This window comes from Pipistrellus hanaki (genome assembly GCF_964339955.1).
Source record: "Pipistrellus hanaki genome assembly, chromosome: 16".
Taxonomy (NCBI): domain Eukaryota; kingdom Metazoa; phylum Chordata; class Mammalia; order Chiroptera; family Vespertilionidae; genus Pipistrellus; species Pipistrellus hanaki.
The window spans coordinates 27,356,616-27,380,000 of record NC_140518.1 but is presented as its reverse complement, the minus strand read 5'-3'; the positions used below and the strand labels follow the sequence as shown (position 1 = coordinate 27,380,000).

The 23,385-nt window shown below is 47.4% G+C and overlaps 1 protein-coding gene across 3 annotated transcripts in view; it reads left to right on the top strand.

The window, feature by feature from the left end:
* The first annotated feature begins 6,552 nt into the window (after positions 1-6,552).
* Positions 6,553-23,385, top strand: part of MYO1D (myosin ID) — a 259,333-nt gene continuing 242,500 nt past the window's right edge. For 2 of the 3 annotated variants that reach the window (XM_084862733.1, XM_084862734.1), the window contains exon 1: positions 6,553-7,030. In XM_084862733.1, the coding sequence (XP_084718859.1) occupies positions 6,936-7,030 (95 nt within the window). In that variant the 5' untranslated portion in view covers positions 6,553-6,935. The remainder of the gene's footprint in view (positions 7,031-23,385) is intronic. The other variant, XM_084862732.1, reaches the window with a different exon arrangement.

The window sequence follows — 23,385 nt, the reverse complement described above, 5'->3', positions numbered from 1 at the left end:
TAACTAGTGCTCTAAGACAGACCAGGAAACAAAAAATGAGCACTAAGAGCACTAGTTAAGTATGCAATTTTACCTATATGTTCCCAAAAGTTCTAGTTTAGCACTTCTTAGTTGGGATTCAGGAGTCTGTATTTTAACAACTCCACCAGGTGATTCTCATCATGAGAGAAGTTTGGGAAACACTGCTCTAGATAGTCTGAAGAATTAATCCAGTTGATTGGGAAAAAGTCAGAGACTCACTCTGTGCATGTTAATGTCATCTGACTTCATGATCTTAACTCTAGGAGTCAGGTGCTGCCCACCCGCTGAGAAGCTCTGGGGGACTGGCCGAAGGAGAGCGGGTTGGGAGACGGATTAGGAGATGTCAGCTGGAGCACGATGTCACATTCCTCCTGAATGTCAGCTCTGTAGACACTAACCCAATATTAATGGTAGGTGATGTTAGTACTAACTATGTGCTACTTTGTCTGGTGAAGGGAAGAAGGGAATTGAAATTTTTCTCAATTCCAGCAATTTAAAAATATATATATTGATTTCAGAGAGAGGAAAGGAAGGGGAGACAGAGATAGAAATATCAATGATGAGAAACATTGATCAGCTACCTTCTGCATGCCCCGTCCTGTGGATGGAGCTGGCATCCCGGGCACGTGCCCTGACCCGGACTCAAACTGTGACCTCCTGGTTCACAGGTTGACATGCATGCACTGAGCCACACTGGACAGGCTCCAAGTGATTCTTATACACTTTAAAGTGGAAGACATCCTGCCTTAAGGCAGCATCAATCCATGCATCAGCTGAGGATGCACCTTTTTGCTCTCCCTTTCATGAGTTCCTCTCACACTTCTGCATTTTCTAGCTCTGGCTCAGGATTTAGTGGTTTTTCTGGCTTGCGGCTCAGAGAAATGCCCCACGCTCCTTGTAATAGAATATTACAGCTATCCCCTACCCATTACTAGTACATTAACCCACAATGAATTCACCCATTCTAGTGAAGAATACCTCAGGGGCACCAGGCACAGCTTGAGGGCTCGAAGGGAAAGGATGATCAGGGTATGGCCCAGTCCTGGAGAGTTTAGGGACACGCCTAGACAGCCAACTCCAACTCAGTGTGATAAGTACTGACGTCATTATCAAAGAGGATGCATTCCAGTGACATGTCCATAGCCAGAAACTATGTTGTCCTAGGCAGGAACAATTCCTCGGGCTGTGTCCGCCTGCGCCATCGATTGTCTTTCCTGTGGCCTCCTATCGGTGGCTCCTCTGCCCACGGAGGAAGATGTGCTCTTGGGACAGTCCCTGTCTGGTGAGTCACAGGATACTGAAGGTGATGACACCCTTACCTTCTTCTCCACTCCCCCATGACGAGGACCTGGAGTGTGACCCTTCCCTTAGCCCAGGGGCTCTTAATTTTGGGATGCATAGACAGGTTATTTTGGGCGGCAGGACGGGGGAGGGGGTGGGTATGGGGAGGAGCCCACGTGCCAATTGCTTTGTGTATGTGCTTGATGCATTTGTCTTGGGAGCCAACGTCCACACGTTATCATCAAAGGATGGCGACACCTAAACATGGAGAACCGGTGCCTGTTCCTGTCCACCTGCTGCCCTGAGACCCTGGCAGAGGCAGCCCCTTTCTCTTCTCCTTCCTCCTCCCTCTCCTCCCCCTCTTCTCAGGCATCTCCAACTTCCTCTGGGCTTCATTTGATTATATTAAAAGGAGCTCTGCCTGCAAGTATCAGCCATTCCAAAGAGCTAAAGGAAGATCTTTGTGTCCCCAACTCATCTCTGTCACAAGTAAGCTCAGCTGGGCCACAGGAACAGAAATCCCTGGGACCCAGAACCAGGTCTGTGCCCCCAGGGCACCCTGGATCACTCATTGGCTGGCTGATCCTCTGTCTTTAATAACTGGAAGTGAGAAGATGAAATTCTTTTTTTTTTTTTTTTAAATATATTTTTATTGATTTTTTACAGAGAGGAAGAGAGAGGGATAGAGAGTTAGAAATATTGATGAGAGAGAATCATTGATCAGCTGTCTCTTGCACACCCCCTACTGGGGATGTTCCCACAACCAAGGTACATGGCCTTGACCGGAATCGAACCCGGGACCTTTCAGTCTGCAGGCCGACGCTCTATCCACTGAGCCACACTGGTTTCGGCAGAAGATGAAATTCTTAAGTCACTTCCTGGGCTTTCAGGGTGGTTAATGCCCATGATCCCTGCTATGAAAACCCCCTCTCCTGTGTCCTTTGGGATGTCTGTAGTGTGAAAGGCAAGGGTGCAGGAGCCAGGGGTGGGGTAGAAGAGCAGTTCACAGGTGGGCAATACATTGACAACAGGGAGGCAACGATTGGGTCTGTTTTTAAAAAAATTTAGGCTTGCCCTGGCTGGTTTGGCTCAGTGGATAGAGTGTCTGCCTGTGGCCTGAAGCTGTCCCAGGTTCAGTTCCAGTCAAGGGCACATGCCTGGGTTGTGTGCTCAAACCCCAGTAGGGGGTGTGCAGGAGGCAGCTGATCAATGATTCTCTCTCACCGTTGATGTTTCTATCTCTCTCTCCCTCTCCCTTCCTCTCTAAAATCAATAAAAATATATATATTTTTAATTTAGGCTCCTTTAACCATAGAGAACATATCTTGGATGAGTGCAACTCCAGCCATAGGCGTGAAAGAGGAGAAAGAACGTTTTGAATAATGTCTAAGGCAGAGAGCTCCATTTCATGGCTATCAGGCTGGGAGTGCATCATGAAGTTACTCTGCAATGTAAATGTGCCTTCTTACTTCTGCTCTGAAGTCACCGGGACTAACAACATGCGGTGTGACTGCTTTTCCCGGCCTTCCTGCCTGGGTCTGGCAGGACGCAGGCTGCGATGAGTTGCCTTCCTGGATGCAGAGCACCTGGTAAAGAGAGGGAGGGTGGGGCAGCCAGGGTGGAGCAGCCCAGGAGCATGCTGGGAAGGTAGAACATGGGCAAATATTTGCTGTGGAAGATTCAGGTTTGCATGGGTAACCCAGAGCATATCCTCTACAGCAGCTGTCAAGTACAGACGTGTTTTCCCAACAGTAGCTTCTGTTCAGTGTGGACATAGAATGTGCCGGCCTGGCCCCAGGGGAGAAGTGAGCACAGCCCTGAGACTGCTTCTAGGGGCAGGAGAGAGAATGAGATAAATGCTGCACAAAGACTGATTTTAATGCAGAAGATCAACCCAGCGGGTGGATTACAACCTCACATCACATAAGCCACAGATCAGAGACCATCCCATTTTCATTTATCAAGCGGCTGTTTATTAAGAGCTTCACACCCTCAGCACTGTGCTACCAGGTGCCAGAGTTACCTCTGAAAACGGAACAGACACCACTTACAGCCCTCATGGCCCCCTCAGTGTAATGAGAGATGGACAATGGGCTCAAGTGTGTTCGGTGCTGTAACAGGAGTGACACTTCCAGGGTGCTGTGGGGGCACAGAGGAGGGACAGCCAACCCTGACTTGAGAGATCATGGAAGCCTTCTTGGAGGAGGTGATGTTGAGGCTGAGAGCTAAGGGATGAGCAGAAGTTAGCTAGGCCACAGCGGTGAAGGCTGACAGCAGGAAAGAATTTCAGGCAGAGAGCAGGAAGTACTCTGTCAGGGGCATATGGCCGTATTTGACAACTAAAGCAAACATGACATTATTTTTGCTTTTAGAATTGTTCCTTCAGTGTTTATAATCTCCTAGCACAGCACTGGCAACCAGAGCTAACAGATATTCTCTATCAGTTTTCAAAGCATGTACTGGTTTTTCAGTTTTGTAAACGCCTGTTGTGACTTTCACGTGTAAGTATTATTTGATTTCTCAAATAAGTTTAAAAAATTTTAACAGTTTTAGACCATTATTTAATTTTTAACTTTATATTTTGAAATAATTTAAAACTTAAAGAGGAGTTACAAAACTATAAAAAATAAAAAAGCTCCCATATATTCTTTATACTGTATATCCACCGATTGTTTACATTTGTTTTATCCATCTATCTACCTATGGGTATATCCAACACATTATTATTACCTTTGCCAAACAACTTGAGCCATCATACCCTTTAGACCTAAATACTTTAGAGTGTATCTCCTAAGAACAAAGACATTTTGGTACAGAACCACAGCACAATGATTAAATTCAGGAAAACCAACTAATACATGGTCTGTATTAAAATTTCACCAATTCTCCCAGTAATGTCTTTTTCCTTTTTCTAGTGTGAGATCCAGTCCAGGTCACACATGGCCTTCAGTTGCGGTGTCTCTCTGGGGTCCTTTAACCTGGCCCAGCCCTTCTTTGTCTTTCACGCCATTGATGTTTTTGAAAGCGTGCGGATTGGCTGCTTTGTAGAAGGCCCCCTAATGTGGGTTTATTTGGTGTTTCTTCAGGATTCGATTCAGTTGATGTGTATCCAGCAGATGAGTGATGTTAGGTCTGTTTTAGGAGATCACATCACTCATGTGTATCTCTTTATTGGTGATGTTCATTTTTATTTTGGTTTTTGGTACATTATTTTCAAGTGTAACACACACCCATACTACATAGCCAAACGTGTTCACATACAAATTTTTATCACAAAGGAGATTAATGAGCTAACCTGCTCTACAGTTCCTTGTTTGAATGCAGACTTCAGTGTTTAGTTTCTCTGGCCATCTCTGCCCATATTGTAACTTCCTGTAAATGGGTCATTGATTCACCAGATTGTAGCTGTGTTTTGGCCTTTAAAAAGACTGAATGTGAAGGCGTAGGAGTAAAAAATGACTGCTTACCCATGCAAATCAGAATTGTCTTGATACTGTACAACCAAAACCACATGCAAAAGAAAATTGGGATCCTGAGGCCAATGTAATGAGCCCCGCTACACAGATCTGGGTTCATCAAAAGAGCCTCATTTGTCTCGATGCCTGATTTTATACTAATCTCGGCTTATAATATACCCTTTGCATATGTTCTGTATATGTTATATACGTTGGGCTCCTGTATGAGATATTGATTGAAACAAGAGTTCTCTTGCTTTTGCCATGTGAAACCCATCACTGTAAATCACTGTATATATCATACCCACTGTACAATCTCTTTTGTTCTAGTGACCCAGGGCTCAGGAAACATACATACATACATTTAGTAATAGGTCATTGAGTGTGGTCCCTGATTGCTCCAAATAGAACAACATTTGAGATTTCTTGCTTTTCTTTGTGAAACCCAGTTCTACTTCTGTGAAAACATACCAACACCAGCATTTTAGGACTATACCATACTCTATGTGCCATCACCTGTTTAGCCACATAAAGGACAGTCCTACCTTGGACAGTGTTTACTCCACAATGAGGACACTGAGACCCACAGGGGTTTCTTTGGAGGAAGGAGAGCTGCCAGTGGTGGTCAGACTGCAGTTCTGCCTGGGCCAGGGGTGGGGCAGCTCTCGGGGGAGGTGACCAAGCTGCCTTCCTCACTCTCTTGTCCAGGGTGGGTTTTCACAGCTGAAGCAGACAGTGAGCAGAGTCCTCAGTCAAATTGGCCCACAAAGCTGGAGCCTATCCAGGTCTTTGGGGGCTTCCATATCCCCTAGTTGATTTTGGAACAGAAAATGGTCCTCAAGGAAACACCAGACAGAAGAGGAGCTGCCTTTTATAGAAAGCCATTTATAAAGTATTTTCATTGGGAAATGCAGTCAAAGTTCCCAAGGAATTTTCCAAGCTCAACCAATGTATCTATAAATTGGAGACCACTGAAGCTTGTTCTAGTCCATTGAACCGCTGTGGACTTCATAGCTACAGGTGCAAGGCAGTACAATAGGACTTGGTGGGTGCCAAGGGGGAAATCGAGACATTTATGGCATGAACCCATGCTCAGGTAGCCTCCAATAATCCCAGGGAGACGATCCATACATATATTAAACACTTAACAATATAAGCGGATGTTTGATGATATGCTCAGAGATGTGGAAGAGAAGGGTGGATTATGGGACATTGGAAAAGGAAAGCAGTCTGCCATTTGGCTCATAAGCCAAATGACCTGGATGAAAATGCAGCTTCCCCACGTCCTAGCCATGTGGCAAGTTACTTAAGTTCTCTGAGGCGCTTTGGTCAGTTTGATTGTCACCAACATGTTAGCTGTTATTCTTTCAATCTGTGCGCAAAGCATCCTTTCAAGGAGGGGATGTGAGCAGAGAGGCAGAAGGGGGCTTCGCGGCTGGGCGACTGGATCCTTAGAAATGACCCTCGCCAAAAGCTCCCTGGGCAGGCGCCTTTTGTGACTTGGTTGGCATTTACCAAGCGAGGGCGGGAGGCCGCCACCCTGCTGGACACTTGATCCCACCCAACCTCCTATGCCCGCCCTCCTCGGCCCCGCCCCGCGAAGTCCCAGCGCCGGTCCCCAGAGGGCGCTGCCGTCCCGCGCCCAGCCAGACCCCGCGCCAGCGCGCCCCCGCCACCCGCCTCGCGCGCGCGCGCGCCGCCCAGGTGAGGAGGCGGAGGCCCGCGCCGCCGCGGGGCGGGGCCTCGGCGGAGGGGCGGGGCCAGGCGGGGCCGGGCGGGGCCCGAGGAGCCGGGGCGGGGCGGGGCTCGAGGCCGCGGGGCCGGGGCCAGACCCGGGCCAGAGGCGGGACCAGCCGCCGCCGTCTCCGTCTCGGTGCCCCGTCCCCCCACAGCGCCAAGCGGCCGCCGCGGGAGAAGCGGAAACTGCCGGGTGCGCCGCGCGGACCGACCGAGAGCGCGCGCCGAGGAGCAGCGGGGCGGCCTCCGTCCGGCCCAGACCCCCCCCCCCCCCCCGCCCCGAGCGGAGCGCGGCGCCCCCGCCCCCCGGAGCCCCCTAGCCCGCGGCCTCGCCCCGGCCCCGCCCGAGCTCGCCGCGCGCCCCCGCACCGGCTCCCGCGCCCCCGGCGCGCCCACCTGAGCCCCGCGGCGCCCACCTCAGCCCGCTCGCCCGCCGGCGCCATGGCGGAGCAGGAGAGCCTGGAGTTCGGCAAGGCGGACTTCGTGCTGATGGACACCGTCTCGATGCCCGAGTTCATGGCCAACCTCAGACTCAGGTGAGGGCGGAGCGGCCGGGCGCCCCGGCGCGAGCCTGCGCGGCCCCGAGAGGGAGCGCCCCACCCCTGCGGTGCGGCCGGGTGTGTGGGTGCGGGGGGCGCCCTGAGCTCAAGGAATGGGGTGCCACGGGAATGGGGGTATCCCGGGCTCTTGGCCGAGAAAGGACGCCCCGGGCGCTGCTGCATCGGCGTGTGAGGGGCGTGCGGAGCCGGAGGGGTGCGCCTTCCTGAGAGGGGGTGCGCCTTCCTGAGAGGGGTGCCCCGGGTGCTGTCCGGGGTGGGGGTGGGTGGGTGGGAGGTGTAAGGGCTGTGCGGAGCTGGAGGCAGCGCGGGGGGCAGAGCTGGCTGGGGTGCTCCCCCAGGTGAGTGATGTGGGCGGGCCGGTGACCTCATGGAAACAAAAGTGACGGAAAGTAACTTTAGGGAGAGTCGCGGCGGCCCGGAGTCCTGGGAAGACTTAGAGGCTGTTTAGGAGAGGAGCTGGGGGTGCGCCCGGGTTTCACACTTGCTGGCTTTTCTTTTTCTCTTCCCTTCTGCCCCCACCCCCTCACCCCTCCCTGGCGTGGCTCCGTCGCGTCGTGCGGGATGCTGTGGAGCGATCCCTGAGCTGCTTGCTGTCTGTTCCAGGACACGGGCTATTTTTTAGTTCCTCTCTACACGTAATTAGACACGTTTCCAGACATCGAAGAGACTGCTCGGCTTGCCAGTGCCAAGATAAACTGTCTGAATTTGACAAGGCGGTCATGGTTTCGGTTTTTGGTGGTTTTTTTTTTTTTTTCCTTCTTCAAGGAGTTATGGATGGAGCCCTTGTGTTATTGACATCCTTGAAAATGCAGTCGCAACTCAGCACCCCTCAAAATGAGCTTTCAAAGATGAACTTATTTTTAGAAAGTCTTCTCCATGTGATGTCTTTCTCTTTTGATAGAGTAAATGTAAGCAGAGCTTTAAAGTAGTTAAAAAAAAAAAAAAAAAAACCCATTACAGTAAATAGTTTCAAAATAACCGAATTTGGGTCTGTGCGTTTCCTGGAAGTTCTGTCCAGGTTTATGTTAAATATCACACCATACTCGTAGGAAGTGAACACCATAATCTAGGTTTCGGTGCTTAACTAACCCCACATCTCAGTATTAGTTACCCCTGCTGGTCTCAATTTGTATTTGAAAACCTTTTTTAACCTTTGCAATTGCAAACCCCCATAAGAGTCTTCACCTGCTTGTGGCCAGATTTCCTTGTGTCCCTGAGGCTGGGACCTAATTTTTTACACCTGCCTATTGTAAATACACACACCTGAGCAAGTTTCCTCATTTGTAAAATAATGGGGACTTTTAAGATTTTTCAGCACTTAATTATATTTTCTTTTTGCTTTCATATATCATTGGTTGCAGAGGTGTATTTTATTTATTTATTTTTATTGATTTCAGAGATGAAGAGAAAGAGGAAAGAGAGAGAGAAACATCAATGATGAGAGAGAATCATTGATCAGCTGCCTTCTGCACTCCCCGTACTGGGGATCAAGCTCGTAACCCCGGGCATGTGTCTTGACCGGGAATCGAACCAGTGACCTCCTGGTTCATAGGTCAACGCTCAACCACTGAGGCATGCCAGCTGGGTGGCTGCAGGTTTTCTAAGTGTGAGGTTTGAATCGTAAGATGATTGATGTAAGCCAAATGTAATTATGTGCCCAGAAAAGAACTTGGCAGTGTCATTCCACATTTGTATAAGGCACCTTAGGAGGTAGGGTGGGAGGATCCAAAGATCTATAAAATGTGCCCCAAGCCTCTCAGAGAGGGGTCATGTCGAGGAAGACAGGGAGAAAGGTGAAAATTGCTTTTGATTTAAATAAGAGGTGAAGAAAACAACAGAAGAGCTCGTTAAGCCTTATAGAGCCTTATAGAGCTTAGGTGATTCTTTGCTAAGTACTTGAAGAGGGGGATGCTTGAGGCTGGCTTAGAACACCATGTAGAGCAAGCATGCCAAACTCAAAGGCTAACAGGCCAAACAAATGAGTCATGCGGCCCAGAGGCCGTGAGTTTGACATGCTTAATATAGAGGATGTGAGACGTTGAGTCATGAAGGATGCGTAGGATTTGTCTAGGACAGTGGTCGGCAAACTCATTAGTCAACAGAGCCAAATACCAACAGTACGACGATTGAAATTTCTTTTGAGAGCCAAATTTTTTAAACTTCTTCAAAATAGACTTGCCTAGGCCATTCTACTTTGTGGGAGAGCCACACTCAAGGGGCCAAAGAGCCGCATGTGGCTCACAAGCCGCAGTTTGCCAACCACGGGTCTAGGAGGATAGAGTAGACTGAGCAGAGGTGTGGAGGCAGGAAAACCTACTCTGGGTGACAGAGAATACGTTATCTGGATAGGAAAGGAGCTGTGGGAGGAATCCCCCGCAGCTCTCATTAGTTCGACCCCTGGCCAATGCCCAGGGTTCTAGGTCTGCCTTCACGCTCAGTCACCGGGTCAGTCAAGATTCTGGATATTCAGACGTGTGTGTGTGTGTGTGTGTGTGTGTGTGTGTGTGTGTGTGTGTGTGTCTCATCTGTGTGAGCACTTGACGACTCTTAGAATTGGCTGCAATTCTCACGCACAGATTCGGCGATTGTTCACGACGTATACGCTGCCAGAGATTTGTTCCCCGTAGCTGTATCCCCTTACCCTCCCACCCAGCTGGGAACCCTGAAGACCCAGCTGGGAAGCAGTCCTCTCTCCGGCAGTCTGAATTTCTTGTCACCTGAAATTTTGAGTGTGTAGCTGCTTGAGCTCCTGGGACTCTTGCACTGTGCAGCAGAAGGAGACCAGAAACTCCCTGCAGGTACAGGTGCTCTCAGGTGAGGTTGTAGTGTGTTCATCTCCCAGGACATGGCTGGTTGGGCCCATACCATGTGTATGTTTCTGTTCCGATCCAGGCGAGATCTGAGAGTGTTTCATCTCTCTGTAGTAAGTGTGCACGTGCCCTGTCATTCCTGCCTTCCCGACCTGGGCTTCTCTCACTCCGTCGGAATGTCCTGTCCTCTGCTCCCCACCTGGCTTCTGCAAGGCCCTCTTTAGGATTTTCGTACAGCCCCAGGGTCCCCAAGGCTGCCATTGTTTCAGGGGTCTGTGCCATCCAAACTCGGCTTTAATTTTTCCAACAGCAGCACCTGGCACACTGGTGGGCATGTTCTCGTGACAGTGATTTCCGTGGAGAGAAAAAGGAAGAATGTTTCACTTTCCTTTTTGACCCTTTTATGACATTGTCCATTTAGAGTTATCTTCTTCTTTTGCTACTGCGCTGGCCTTTTCTTTTCCTGTTGAAAGGCTTGACTTTCAGACATCCGCTACAATGGATGTAACTTTCCCCTTAGTGGTTCTATTTTTAAAAATGGATGTAGGTGGGTGTCCATGCATGTGAGTCTGCAGGAGGCAAGATTGAAGGGTGATGTGGATTAGTGGGAGTCAGTACCTAAATCGGAGGACGAAGTGATACACCTTAGGCTCCTGGGAGGCCAGTTTCCTAACTCTGCTGGTGGTGGTTTCTGTATTAAGAATGAGGGATCGGCTCAGCCTTCTATCTTGGCTCCTTGGAAATTTAATGTTTCCTCCTCTCTCTTCTTATTGGCTTTTCCCTGCCGTAAAAGCAGCCATTTAAAGCACTCTGTTTGCCAAAGCAACAGGCAGCATCTCACTTTTAACCTAACACACTATGTCTTTTATACCTTTGCTTGGACCAGGTGTCTCAGCCTTGGCTCTCTTGGCCTTTGGAGACCGCCTTCTTGTGGAGGCTGTCCTGGGCACTGGAGGACTCTTAGCAACATCCTTGGCCTCTCTCGCCCAGACCCCAGTAGTACAACCCACCTCCCCCAAATGATACCATCAGATGTCTCCAGAGATTGCTGAATACCCCTTGGGGTGAGGGGACATTGTCCCCATTTGAGAGCCACAGGCCTGGGCTGTTCTCAGTCTCTTGGGATGTTCTCCTTCCCTCACCTCTGCCGTCCCTGCTTGTCACACTCTTACTCATTCTTGAAGACCAGTTCTGAGACGTCTCTCCCAGTCCACCAGTCACGGTTGGTTTCACTCTTACCTGTGCACCCAGGGTACATGGACCCTGGGTCCTACTGTTAGAGAGAATGTATCATACGATGATGTTCTCTGCATGCCTGCCGCCACCAGCTTGCGAGCTCTTCGAAGACAGAGGGCCTGCCCAGAGGCGGGTCCAGGCCTTGTGGTCCTTTGAAGCTCCTTACAGTTGAGGAGGTGGGGGACCAGCTTTAAAGAAAAGAGCATAAATTATGAACGCAGCATCAGGTACGGGGCTTTAAAGGGACAGTGCAGGTGAGTGGCTGTGATGTTTTCTATCTGCTGCAGAATTGGGCTGAGTTAAATGAGTTACCTGAGCAGTCAAGTAGAGGCTGATTCTTTTTCATCCAGAAGAATCCTTAATTTGAAAATGCATATAATCTTCTAAAATATATTATATACTTATTTTAATACATCTTAACGGTGGTAGCGGGGGAGTGGGGCGTAGAATTAGAAAGGCAGCGGGCGGGCGCGGCGCACACACACACACACACACACACACACACACACGCAATCACAATCTCTGTCCTCTTTCTCGGCAACTCTTTGGTCATTTGGAAAACTTGGTGGGGTGAAGGATCCCTCTTGCTTGCCAGGGGCGAAGCCTTAGCTATCCTGGGTGGTCTTCAAGCAAGGAGGCTAAGCCTGCAGTTGGTTCAGAGCGTTGGTTGGAAGTGGCCCTGGTTGGATTTATAGGAGGGGTGAGTGGCACATTAATCTCCTTGGCTTCCCTGTGAAATTCTTTGGCAGCCCCTGCCCGAGGCCTTCGGAAAAGGACAGCGTGCACTGTGCCTGTTTTGCACATTGGCTTCGGGTTGGGACAGAAATGAGCTTTTTGGTTTTGGGAGCTGCCATTTGGAGTGAATCACACTGCCTGTCTCGTTTCCTTTCCTGCTCCCTCCATGACAGATTTCCAAGACTATTTTTACTCGGGGTCATTTGTTGACCCTGGAGACTTCTGCTGAATTTAGCTCCCAAATAGAGCCAGATGCGAGTGGAAGCAGGCCCTCAGGAGCCGCCACCGGTGTGTGGCATTGCATGCAGATGCAGGAAGGGTTCTGCTGCTGCACTCAGGAGATGAGCTTTGGCCTTTCTGCTTCACGTGGAGACCAAGATGGTGCCTCCGGTCGAGGGACAGAAGTGTTTATTTAATGGCCCCTGTGTCAGTCGTCTGCACTGGGGATTATTACCCTAAGGCGGAGAGCTCTCTGTTGACATTGTCACCTACATCGGAGCCAGTGCCCCCAAAAGGCCCCTCTCTCCGGGACTGGTCCCGTTTTATGGCCGTTCTCTGGCCCCTGCCGCTGGGTTGCTGCTGTTGGACCAAATAGGATCCCTGGCCCTGCTCAGCGGAGCGAGCTGGAAACTGCTGTCCGTGGTGGTGCAGCCCCGCTGGGTGGATGAGCTGTTGATGAGCCTCCCTGACAGGGCCTTATAAAAACGTCAGCTCCATCCACGCCTGGGGTCAGAGGGCAACAGCATTCTAAAATACACACTGGAAGCCTCTCTCTCCTTGTCTGTGACACTCCTCGGGTCGAGATGACAGTTTTATTTCCTGTGGGAAGCAGACTCCTTTTCGGTTCAACTGCCATATAATTACTGGTTAGATCTCTTAATAGAACAGTTTTCCCCAAACGTTAGTTTTGGGCATTTATGGGAAGAAGAGGAGGGAGAGCATGCTTGCAGCAGGGAGCAGTGGAAAGAGCACAGTCTTTGAGACCTAAGTGACCAAGTTCAAAACCCAGTTTCACTTCTACTCTTTTTTTTTTTTTTTTTTTTTTTTAATTGATTTCAGAGAGGCAGGGAGTGGGAGAGAGAGAGAGAAACATCAATGATGAGAGGGAATCATTGATCGGCTGCCTCCTGCAGACCTCACAATGAGAATCGAGCCTACAACCCGGGCATGTGCCCAGACCGGGAATCAAACTGTGGCCTCCTGGTTCACAGGTTGGCCCTCAACTATTGAGTCAGGTCAGCTGGACCACTTCCATTCTTTTTTTGCTTTAAGACTTGTATGTTAACTTGCCTAAGTCTCAGTTTCCTTATCTCTCTCTATAAAAGCCTAAGCGACCATTCAACCATTGGGCTGGTAGCTATGATGTGCAATGACCACCAGAGGGCAAACGCTCCGACCAGTAGGTTAAGTTGCTGCTGGGGCCCTGTCAGCCCTGAATCTGGTTCACCTGCACCCTGGACCAAGAGAGGAGGGAGGAGGGAGCCTGATAACTCCCGGAATCGGCCATGGGTTAGCTTGCTGCTGGGGCCCTATCGGCCCCAAATCTGGTTCACCCGCACCAGATTCCCTTTCTATGTGCACAAATCTGTGCACCGCTCCACTAGTTCTATATAAAGTGATTGCTTTTCAGGATTATTGGGATGAAATCACATGATGTGCAAAAAGCGTCTGGTCCGTGCTTGGTACATACTGCCCACCCAATTCATGTTAACTATCTTCCTGAATCCTTCCCAAGTGGCCTCACTTCCCTGCCCCGACCCCATTGCTGCTGGAGGTCTACTTTCACTTCTTCCTTCCTCAGGGAGACAGACCTCTTTGCTTTGGTTTGTTTGGGAGGCAAGGATGAAAAACGTTGTGGGAGGGGTTGGGGCTCCCTAGTGGAGAGAACTAGACCATTGGAGATGGACAAATCTGGACCTTATCCCATTTTTCTCCACTTACTGTCACCTCTGTGGCCCCGGACAAGTATGTTTGCCTCCCTGAGCCTCTGTTTCTTCATCTGTAAAGATGATGTGTTAGTGTGAAGACTAAAGTACAGCACCTGTACTACATGCTACGTGGTCCCCCTAGCAGAGCAGATGCTCGGTCGGTGGTCTGTGTCCCCCGTCCTGGGGACCCAGTTCCTCTGCCATTCCCAGTTCTCTGCGTAACTGTCACCCCGCACATACTCGTACTCCTGCTCTCTCCTGGGGCATCACAGCCTCATCTCTGAAAATTGTTTTCAACTCTCTGGAAAAGGAAATCTGCTATTCCTATTAAAAATCTCCAAAATATTTTATTCCGCGTGTCACACTGTTCTCTGCTTTCACGAAGGTTGGCGACGTTGGTGCCTGAAATCCCCAGGCACAGTAGCTGGGTGAGGAACTCAGAGTAGAAAACCCTTCCGTTTGTTTGTTTTAATATGTAACTTGTTCCCTTATTAAACTATATAGACCTGTATTTGTAACATAATCTCCTGGCTTTAAAGTTAGCAACTACGTATTTGAGTTCTTGCCTGTGTGCTTAAGATAGTGTTGGGTACTGTGGTGAGAGTTTACTTTTTACGAAGTCACTCTTTGTGGGGGTAGCTTTATTGAGAGTAAAAGATGCCTTAATAAACAGATCCAAAATAGAATATTACTGAGCCAACAGGAATAGTGCAGACAGCCAATTCTTTGAAGGGGTTCCTGCAGGGAAGGGATCTACATGCCATATTTTTAAAGAAGAGGACTGGTGCCTGGCCAGCATGGCTCAGGGGTTGAGCGTTGACCTATGAACCAGGAGGTCTTTGTTTGATTCCCGGTCGGGGCACATGCCTGGGTTGCTGGCTTGATCCCCAGAAGGGGCATGCAGGAGGCAGCCGATCACTGATTCTGTCTCCTCACTGATGTTTCTATCTCTCTGTCTCCCTTCTCTGAAATCAATAAAAATATGTTTTTAAAAAATAAAAATAAAAGGACAGTATAATTGAGCTGTATGTATGTTAAGTACTAGAGTTCCGAGAGAATTTCAGGAAAAGAGAGCATGGGATTGGGAGTCGGTGGGAAGGGCTCTGTGAGAGGGTACAGCCTGAGCAGACCCTTGTCGGAAGGAGATGGTCTCTCACTTGGAAGCAGTCCCCCTTCACACGGCACCCTTGCCCCTTGATCCCCGCCGTCCCACCTTTTCTTCTCCCTCCTCACCCACTCTCAGCACGAGTGGCTGGCCATGCTGCTAGCCAGCTTCCATTGCTCAAATGTATTTCCCTCCACACTGTCTGCATTTGTTATCATTCCTTTCTAATGCTGCCCCATATTCTTCCAACTAGAGTTTAAAAAGTCCAATACCCCTACTGCAGCACGGCTTTATTCGTGTAACTTAGCTCAATCCGTTCTTTCTCGTGCCTCGATGGAGATACGTTAGAAGGAGGGACTGAGAATGTCATTGTTGAGAAATGATTTGGCAGGGTGTGACTGCTCCAGGGATAAGGTATGCCTGAGTTGGAGCAGGGAACTCGGGTGGGATGGGGTGGGCGGGATACAGTTCGAGCTCCGTGTATCCTTGGGGAGGCAGGCCCTGATGACAGGAGGGACAGGGTCAGAGAAAAACTTGGCTCCATTAGAAAAGTGTGTCTTGCCTTTGGGCCTAGAAAAGAAAATGCACATTTTCTGATGCCTCATTGGTGATGTGGGATGATCTGCTTTTTGGAAGGAGGTCATTTTAAAGTAAAAGGTTCTCATAGGTGACTCCATTGGATGGAGAAGGGATTTGAGAGCAGCAGCTGGTCCCTCTCGATACTTTGCCCATCTCTCGGGCTCCTCCTTGTCCCAGCCTCACCCTCGAAGATATTTAAGTTTCCGAGCACACCTGCTCCTGTGGGAGAAATTACTGTTGCGGCTAAGGGAGACCTCCATTCCCCCCACGTTTTGTCTCCTGAGTGGGCCGTATAGAAATGAACTTCACCTTAGTGAGATTAAAGTGTTAAGCTAGTAAAGTGACTTAATTTTAATAAGATTGCTTACTGCTGACAGTTTTTTAAAGAGTCATGAGCCAATTCAGAGTTCTTAAAAAAAAAAAAAAAAAAAAAAAAAAGGATTCAGCCAGCTGGCCAGCCAGCCAGTGTAGCTCAGTGGTTGAGCATCAACTATGGACCAGAAAGTCATGGTTTAATTCCTGGTCAGGGCATAAGCCCCAGTTGTTGGCTTGATACCCAGCAATGGGCATGCAGGAGGCAGCCAACCAATGATTCTTATCATTGATGTTTCTCTCTCTCCCTCTCAATTCCTCTCTGAACTCAATAAAAAAAATAAAAATAAAAAAACCCAAATGGGATAGATGGAAAAAGATATATCAAGGAACAACTTTGTTTTTGTTTCTCTCCATGTATCTCCTACAATCATATTACTAGCACTTGAGGGGTTAGGCGGAATTACTACTACCATGTTTTCCCGAAAACAAGACATCCTCCAAAAATAAGACCTAGCGCATGGAAAGATAAGACATCCCCTGAAAATAAGACCTAGCGAAACTTTGGGAGAAAAAAATAATATAAGACACTGTCTTATTTTTGGGGAAACAGGGTATTATGTATATTCAAGGGTCCCATTACTTCTAGAAGCAAAGGAATTAGTAAAAAAAAAAAAAAAAAAAAAAAAAATGGCTTCATCTGAAACAATGGAGCAAACACCAAGAGAAATTCACCCCATTCTTTCCCCTCTGACCACAAAGTCTGCTTTGAGTAGCTTGTACAATAGAGGATCGTCCGTCTCGGGATCAGGATCCCGAATGGCTCCGTCTCAAACCACTGCTTTGTGTTCAATATAAAGTCAAGAAAAATTTTATAGTCAATTAAAAAAAAACAAAACGGTTGAACCCCATTAAAAACCTTACGTTTATTTTGGACAACCCTAAGTTGGTTGTTAACGTTTTGGCTTTTATAGACATCTTAGTCGTTTTAAGTTTGTGATCGGTGTAGTTCTCAAGAGTGAGGTTGAGTTTGCTGGATGTGTTCTGGTAATTAAGGAGAATTTAAAAAGATAAAATTTTGTTCCTGTAATTAAGGAGAATTTCAAAAGATAAAAAAAATTTTAAAAAGCCCTTAAAACCAACATCTCTATAGAGTGGTTTAAATGTCAGTAAGTGAACTGTGAGGAGTTTCTCCTTGCCTTCAGCCCGCCCTGTCTGTTCCTATTTGTGTCCTAACCTCTAGTTTCTGGCCCCGAGGGCAAGGGCCAAGCCTTCGTTATCGCCGAAGGCTTATTTCCAGGCAGTATGGACAAAACGTTTCTGCCTCCACCAATGAATGAATAAACAGATTCATAATATCTCTGCCTCTCTGATTCCTGCCTGTGTATGTACTATATATCAATATTTTATGTATGTGTTTGGACATCATTATATATTCTGTTTTTTCTGATGTACCTTCAGTCTTTGGGAAGATAAGATAGTGAAACTACCATTTCTCTTGGAGGGGAATTCTAAAATATATTTGGGGTCTTTGTGAAATGGTGGATTTTTTTCTTTTAAAAGACCTGTAGAACTCAGTCGTGATGCCTGACTTACATGGAAGAAAACAGACTTTAGTGGCACTGTAATCTTGCCGTGTCCTGTTGTTGCTTACCTTAGTGTTTGGCCACATTTTTACCACATTGAGATGCTTGTGTATGGTTTTGTATCCTTTGGTGAATATCTCTAAGGGATATGTTTTTATATAGCCAGTCCAATGATTGTACTTATTTAGATGGGTGCTATTTTCTTAATCTGCATTTATTCCATGGTGTCCCAGGCCAGGAGGTACCTGAGGATTCTGGGGGGGGGGGGGGGGGGGGTAGGGCCTCCGGGCCCCCTGCTGACTCCTGCTTTTAATCAAGCAGCTGTGCTGCTACATATTGGGGTGCCAAGAAGCTTTTTGTTCAGGAAAAAATGCTATCGCATTGAAAAAACAAATAGAGACAAACAGTTTGAAAAACCACTGTTCTAGGTGATTGTTTTCCAGCTGGCTTTTACCCTTGTAAACACATACAGGGAAATATGCCCAACCCAAATCATGTGAACACTGGCAGTGCAGTCTGAAATGAAGAGCAAAGGAAATAGCTCAGTTCCCCAGACTTCAGCATGGCGGTACTACGTGCTGTGTAGCTTCAAACAGTTTGCTTCAGTTCTCCGAGCCTCTTGTTGCCCCATCGTACAATGGAACTGGTCCCTACATGACAAGGTTATGTCATGAAATGAGGTGATAGGTGCGTTGTTCATTGTTCGTAACTATGTGTACTCAATCGAGGGTGTACTCAAATGTAATGCTCCCTCTGGTCTACTCCTTAAATAGCATGTGACGAATATAATTTAATTTTCTTCTTAAATGACTTAGATCAGCTGTCGGCAAACTCATGAGTCAACAGAGCCAAATATCAACAGTACAACGATTGAAATTTCTTTTGAGAGCCAAAATATTTAAACTTCTTCTAACGCCACTTCTTCAGAATAGACTCGCCCAGGCCGTGGTATTTTGTGGAAGAGCCACACTCAAGGGGCCAAAGAGCCGCATGTGGCTCGAGAGCCACAGTTTGCCGACCACGGACCTAGATCATCCTGACTGAAGTTCTGAACAATTGTTTTCATACACTTTGGATTCATGGATTATGGGAAATGTTTTGTTCCTCACGGAATTGATCTGAACAGTTTAACAGTTTAAAGTTTTAGGGCCTCTGGGTGAGTTTCCATTGCCTCTTTCAAGGCATCTCCCTGTGAATGCTGGCTCCCATCTGCGTGTACAAATCTGGCCGGCTCCGGGATGAGCTCCTGGGGGAGCGTGAAGCAGGGGTTAATGTCTTCTGAGGAAGACAGGGGTTGTCTGGGGCGTATCGGGCATAGGACAGGAGTACTGAGATGTCTGTGTTTTTCTCTTTTCTGCTCAGAGGTATTTTTCGATTGCTTTGATACTTTCGGCTGGCAAGGCACGCAGGCCAAGACCGAGTTCTGAGTAGGAAAGGTGCTACTCCAAAGCCTATCGCTCCCCGTGGTATTTGAATTATTTGTGTGGTTGGAACAAACCAAAGCATGTGGAGTGGATGCTTCTGCCTCGTGCACGCTCTGTGATGGCCTGTTGCTGTGCGGTGGGCAGCTGCGATTGGCAGAAGCGGTTACTGTTTGCCTCCCTGGCTCTGAGGCTCCTGTTTGATCTGAAACCGTTACTGAAAAGGAATCTCTTCTCTCACCGTCTTGATTTATCCCAGAGGAAGGGTTCTCACCTTTGGCGCTGTGTCAGCCTTGCCCAGCTTTAAAAACATGCAGGTTCCCTGGGCTCAGCCTCCGGAGATGCTGAGGTAGTAAGCCTCGTAAGAGCCCAGGTGACTGTCATCTGCAGCTGGGTGAGGAGGAGCCACCAGCATCCTCGGCTAATGGTTTTTCACCCCACAAGTGTGTTCTGTGCAAGCTAAATGGGGTGTGACTGCAATGTGAGCTGACTGGTATGTTATTAACAAGTGGATCATAACTTACCCACATAGTCAGTGTTCTTAGTTCTGTTATAATTATTTTAAATATATATATAGTTGATTTTTTTTACAGAGAGGAAGGGAGAGAGAGTTAGAAACATCAATGAGAGAGAAACATCGATCAGCCGCCTCCTGCACACACCCCCTACTGGGGATGTGCCTGCAACCAAGGTACATGCCTTTGACCAGACCCTTCAGTCTGCAGGCCGACGCTCTATCCACTAAGCCAAACCAGTCAGGGCCTGTTATGATTATTAAGTCAGTTTATTTATTTGATAGTCACTCATTATTCTTCATCCTTACAACGTCTTTTCTGTTCTTTCCATCTTTGGTTATATCGATAGTTGGGCACTTTTAGCATACTTGGTATTATTTCCTTTTTTTCTATTATTTTTTTAAATTAAATTTTTGTTAAACTTACTGGGGTGACCTTGGTTAATAAAGTTATATATGTTTCAAGGGTACAATTCTATAATATAATCCATCATCTGTATAGTGTGTTGTGCAGCATACTTTAGGTTATTTCTGTCAACACATTTCTCCATGCAAAAAGGTATCATCATCCTTGTTAATACTTTAATGTATGTCCTTATAATCTTTTACACTTTTATAATTGGACATATTTTAAAATTTGGAGTCTTCCTACTTATACAAGATATAATTTTATGAAGTTTCCTCATGTACCATAGTGGCTTAAGAAGCATTTTTCCATGTCATCGAGTTGCCTTTGAAATTCTGATGGCAACCACGTCTTTATTCTTGTCTGGGTGTGCAGGGACAACCCAGACAGACGAGGTTTCTGCTCCCATTGAGCTGAGGAAGCAGCTGAGGAGACACATAAAACTGTGGTAAACAAGGAAAGAATAATTACAAGTAGGAATAAGTGTATGAAGGGAAAGAGCAGGGTTCCTCATCGGGGAAATGGCTGTGGTATGTGTGTGCTGTGTGTGTGCCTGCCACAGAGAAGGCATTTTATGAGGAAGTTGGCTTTGAGATTCGAAGGATAAGGAATTGGGGGGGGGGGGGGGGAGAGGCGGGTCGGAGGGGGAATCCAGTAGGAAAGGATGGTACAGGCCAGGCAGAAGCATGAGAGAGGAAGAAAGGAGGGAGATGTTGATACCCTGTTTCCCCAAAAATAAGACAGTGTCTTATATTAATTTTTTCTCCCAAAGTTGCGCTAGGTCTTATTTTCAGGGGATGTCTTATCTTTCCATGCTCTAGGTCTTATTTTCAGAGGATGTCTTATCTTTCCATGCGCTAGGTCTTATTTTCAGAGGATGTCTTATTTTCCGGGAAACACAGTAGATAGACGGATGCTTGTCCAGTTTCCAAAACTGAAGGCGTCCCAGGAGGCTGGAGTCTTCAGGCAGAGTGGGGTCAGGTGGTGATGGAAGGCTGGCCAGGGACAGCTTTGCAAAGGGTCTTGGGAAATGGGCGATTCACACTTTTAAGTATCATGGGAAGTGATTGAAGGACATTACACACCACACAAGTTGCAGTCACTTCAGAGTGATAGCATACTTTTCAGTGTCTGGGCTTCCTTTCATTGAGCTGCCCGAATTCCCCAGGTGTGGTGGCTCTTCCGAGGGTTTGTTTTTGTCAAGTTGGTGGGCGGAGAGTGGACTTGGCAATTACTTTCTATGGGGTCCCTTGAACGATAATATGTACGGATAGTCCTGTCTTGATCTGTAGCGTAGCCAAGTTATTTCTGGGAGTCGGCAGCCCAAGAGCAGTGTTGTGTGGATTTGAACTAAGTCAATCTCTATAATGACTAATAGACTTCCACTGATTTTTCGGGGGCACTTATTTTTCTGACTTTATGCTTCAAGCAATAAAAGAAGAATTATGAATCATACATTCTCTGAGGACATCTCTGAGTCATAAAAGTTTGATGCCAGAAAGGAACCTTGGAGTTAGTTATCTCGCCGATGTACAGATGCATGAAGTTAGAGACACAGTATGTGGTTTGTCCAGGATTCCTCATTGGTTTAGTGGCACAGTTGTTACTAAAAGAAAAAAAAAATCTTATCTCACAGCTCTGTATTCTTTTACTTTTTTTTCTCTCTCTTGTTAGCTGTAAAACTGCTTTGAAATCAAGTAGCAAGTCTATAACTTCCTCTGTTATTCCCCCATTCAAAACAAACTTACTTGAAAAAGACCTGAATAGAGTTGAAACAATGGGAAAGCTAACAAAGTTAACCATAAACAAACAAATCAATCTCTAGTTCTCTACTGAAGGGCAACAATGTAAGATCAAACTCACCCTGCAGGAGGCCCAAAGAGGAGGGTGTTAGTAGACTGTATTAGGCATCAACCTGATCTCTGTGGGCTTGAAAGGCCTACTCAAGCTCATGCCACCTCTCCTGGAGGTGAGAACAGTTCCCATGCTACTCTATCGGTTAGAATGCTGTTGGCTGCACCTGAAAGAAGGAACAATTGACCAAACTAAAAGGAAAACGTATTATCTCAAGGTAAGGGCTGCTCTGGCCCATCCTGAAGGCTCCTCGGGTCTGTGATTGGCATCTGGGCCCTGCCTGTGTGCTGGTTCCCTCCGGTGAGTGGAGGATAGTCACAGCCATCTGTGCAGCCCTCCCAAATACAGTCACCTCCCCAGGAAGGAAAGGGAACCACCTGCTTGTCCGTGCTGCTTTCTTAGGGAGCCTCTGGAAGTCTTCCTTGCCTTTCATTGGTCAGCGTTTGGTCACATGCAAATGACTAAACCCTGGTTATCATGATTGATTTAGAATAGTCAGGAGCTGAGGATGGAGTTCCCTTTTCCTGAAGCACATGAATATGTGGAAGTAACATGACTATGAGTAGATAACCTGAACAAAACATGATGCTTTTAGGGAGGGATGAATTTTAGAGGCAGAATACTGTATTAGAGTGATAGCGCTTGCGCGCTCGCGCTCTCTCTCTCTCTCTCTCTCTCTCTCTCTCTCTCTCTTTCTCTTCCTCCCTCCCTCCCTCCTTCCCTCCCTCCCTACCTCAAATGACAGCATGTGTTCATTCAGAAAAGATTGCTGTGTGATGAGGGCACTTGAAGGAACAAGAGTCATGCTTTACCTTTTGTCATGTCTCTCTAACCTGTCTTTCCTCCATTTTCAGGAACTTGACATTTTTGAAAACCAGTTATTTGGTAGATGGTCCTTGGTGTGAATTTGCCAGATATTCCTCTGACTAGTCCCGGAATTCACATCTTTTGCAGGAATGTCACAGAAGTAACACTGTGCTCTCGCTGCATCTATTCACCTGGTATGTCTGGTTTGTCCCAGTACTGACGCTGGATTCTTTCGCTGTAAGGGACGTGATTGAGACATGTGGTGGAGGTTGAATGGGGTTTGTGGATCCATTGTTAGTAGACGTATTGGCTGTCCATTCCCTGATGTGATGCCTGTGTTGTGGTTGTGTCAGAGAATGTCCTCATCTGTAGGAAACACACACACATGGGTGGCAGGGCCTTGGGTCAGCGAGTTATGAGTCTCAGGTGGTTCAGGGAGAAAGAAGGTACTTGCAACTTTTGTTGTAAGTGTGAGATTGTTTCCAAAACAAAGCAGCTGCTACCTGGACATCAAATGGGTCCCCCAAGGATACAGTGAGTCTCTGGTTGTGCAGATTTATTGCAATAGAAGTTGAAAGTTCCCTCGCTGAGCTGGGGTTATTTCTCAGGAAGCCCTTAGAAGAAATGTCTTGTGCTGTCAAGGCTGGTCTGGCATTCTCTGTCCCAAATTCTAAAATTCTGCATATCTGGTTACATATTTTAAAGTAGTGGTTGAATTTATTAAATGATGCGTATGCCTTCAGTTTGTACAAATCAGAGATTGACCTCTCGTAGCAGTCAGCGGGTGTTAGTGAAAATTGTTCTCTAAAGACAGCGTACACTAGGGCTGGATATCACTCTCCATAAGAAGATAATGGTGTAATTAGGTAAAAGGGGCATTGACAACGTATATGACTCCCCCTGCCCATAAAGCAGGATATAGTAAGTGCCAGGTCGTTGGTACCAGTGCTCTGCAGTTCAGACCAGGAGGATGTTTCTGTGAGCTTCAGTGATTGAGGAGGGCCTTGACAGAGGTAGAGTATTGGCTTGGGTGTTGGA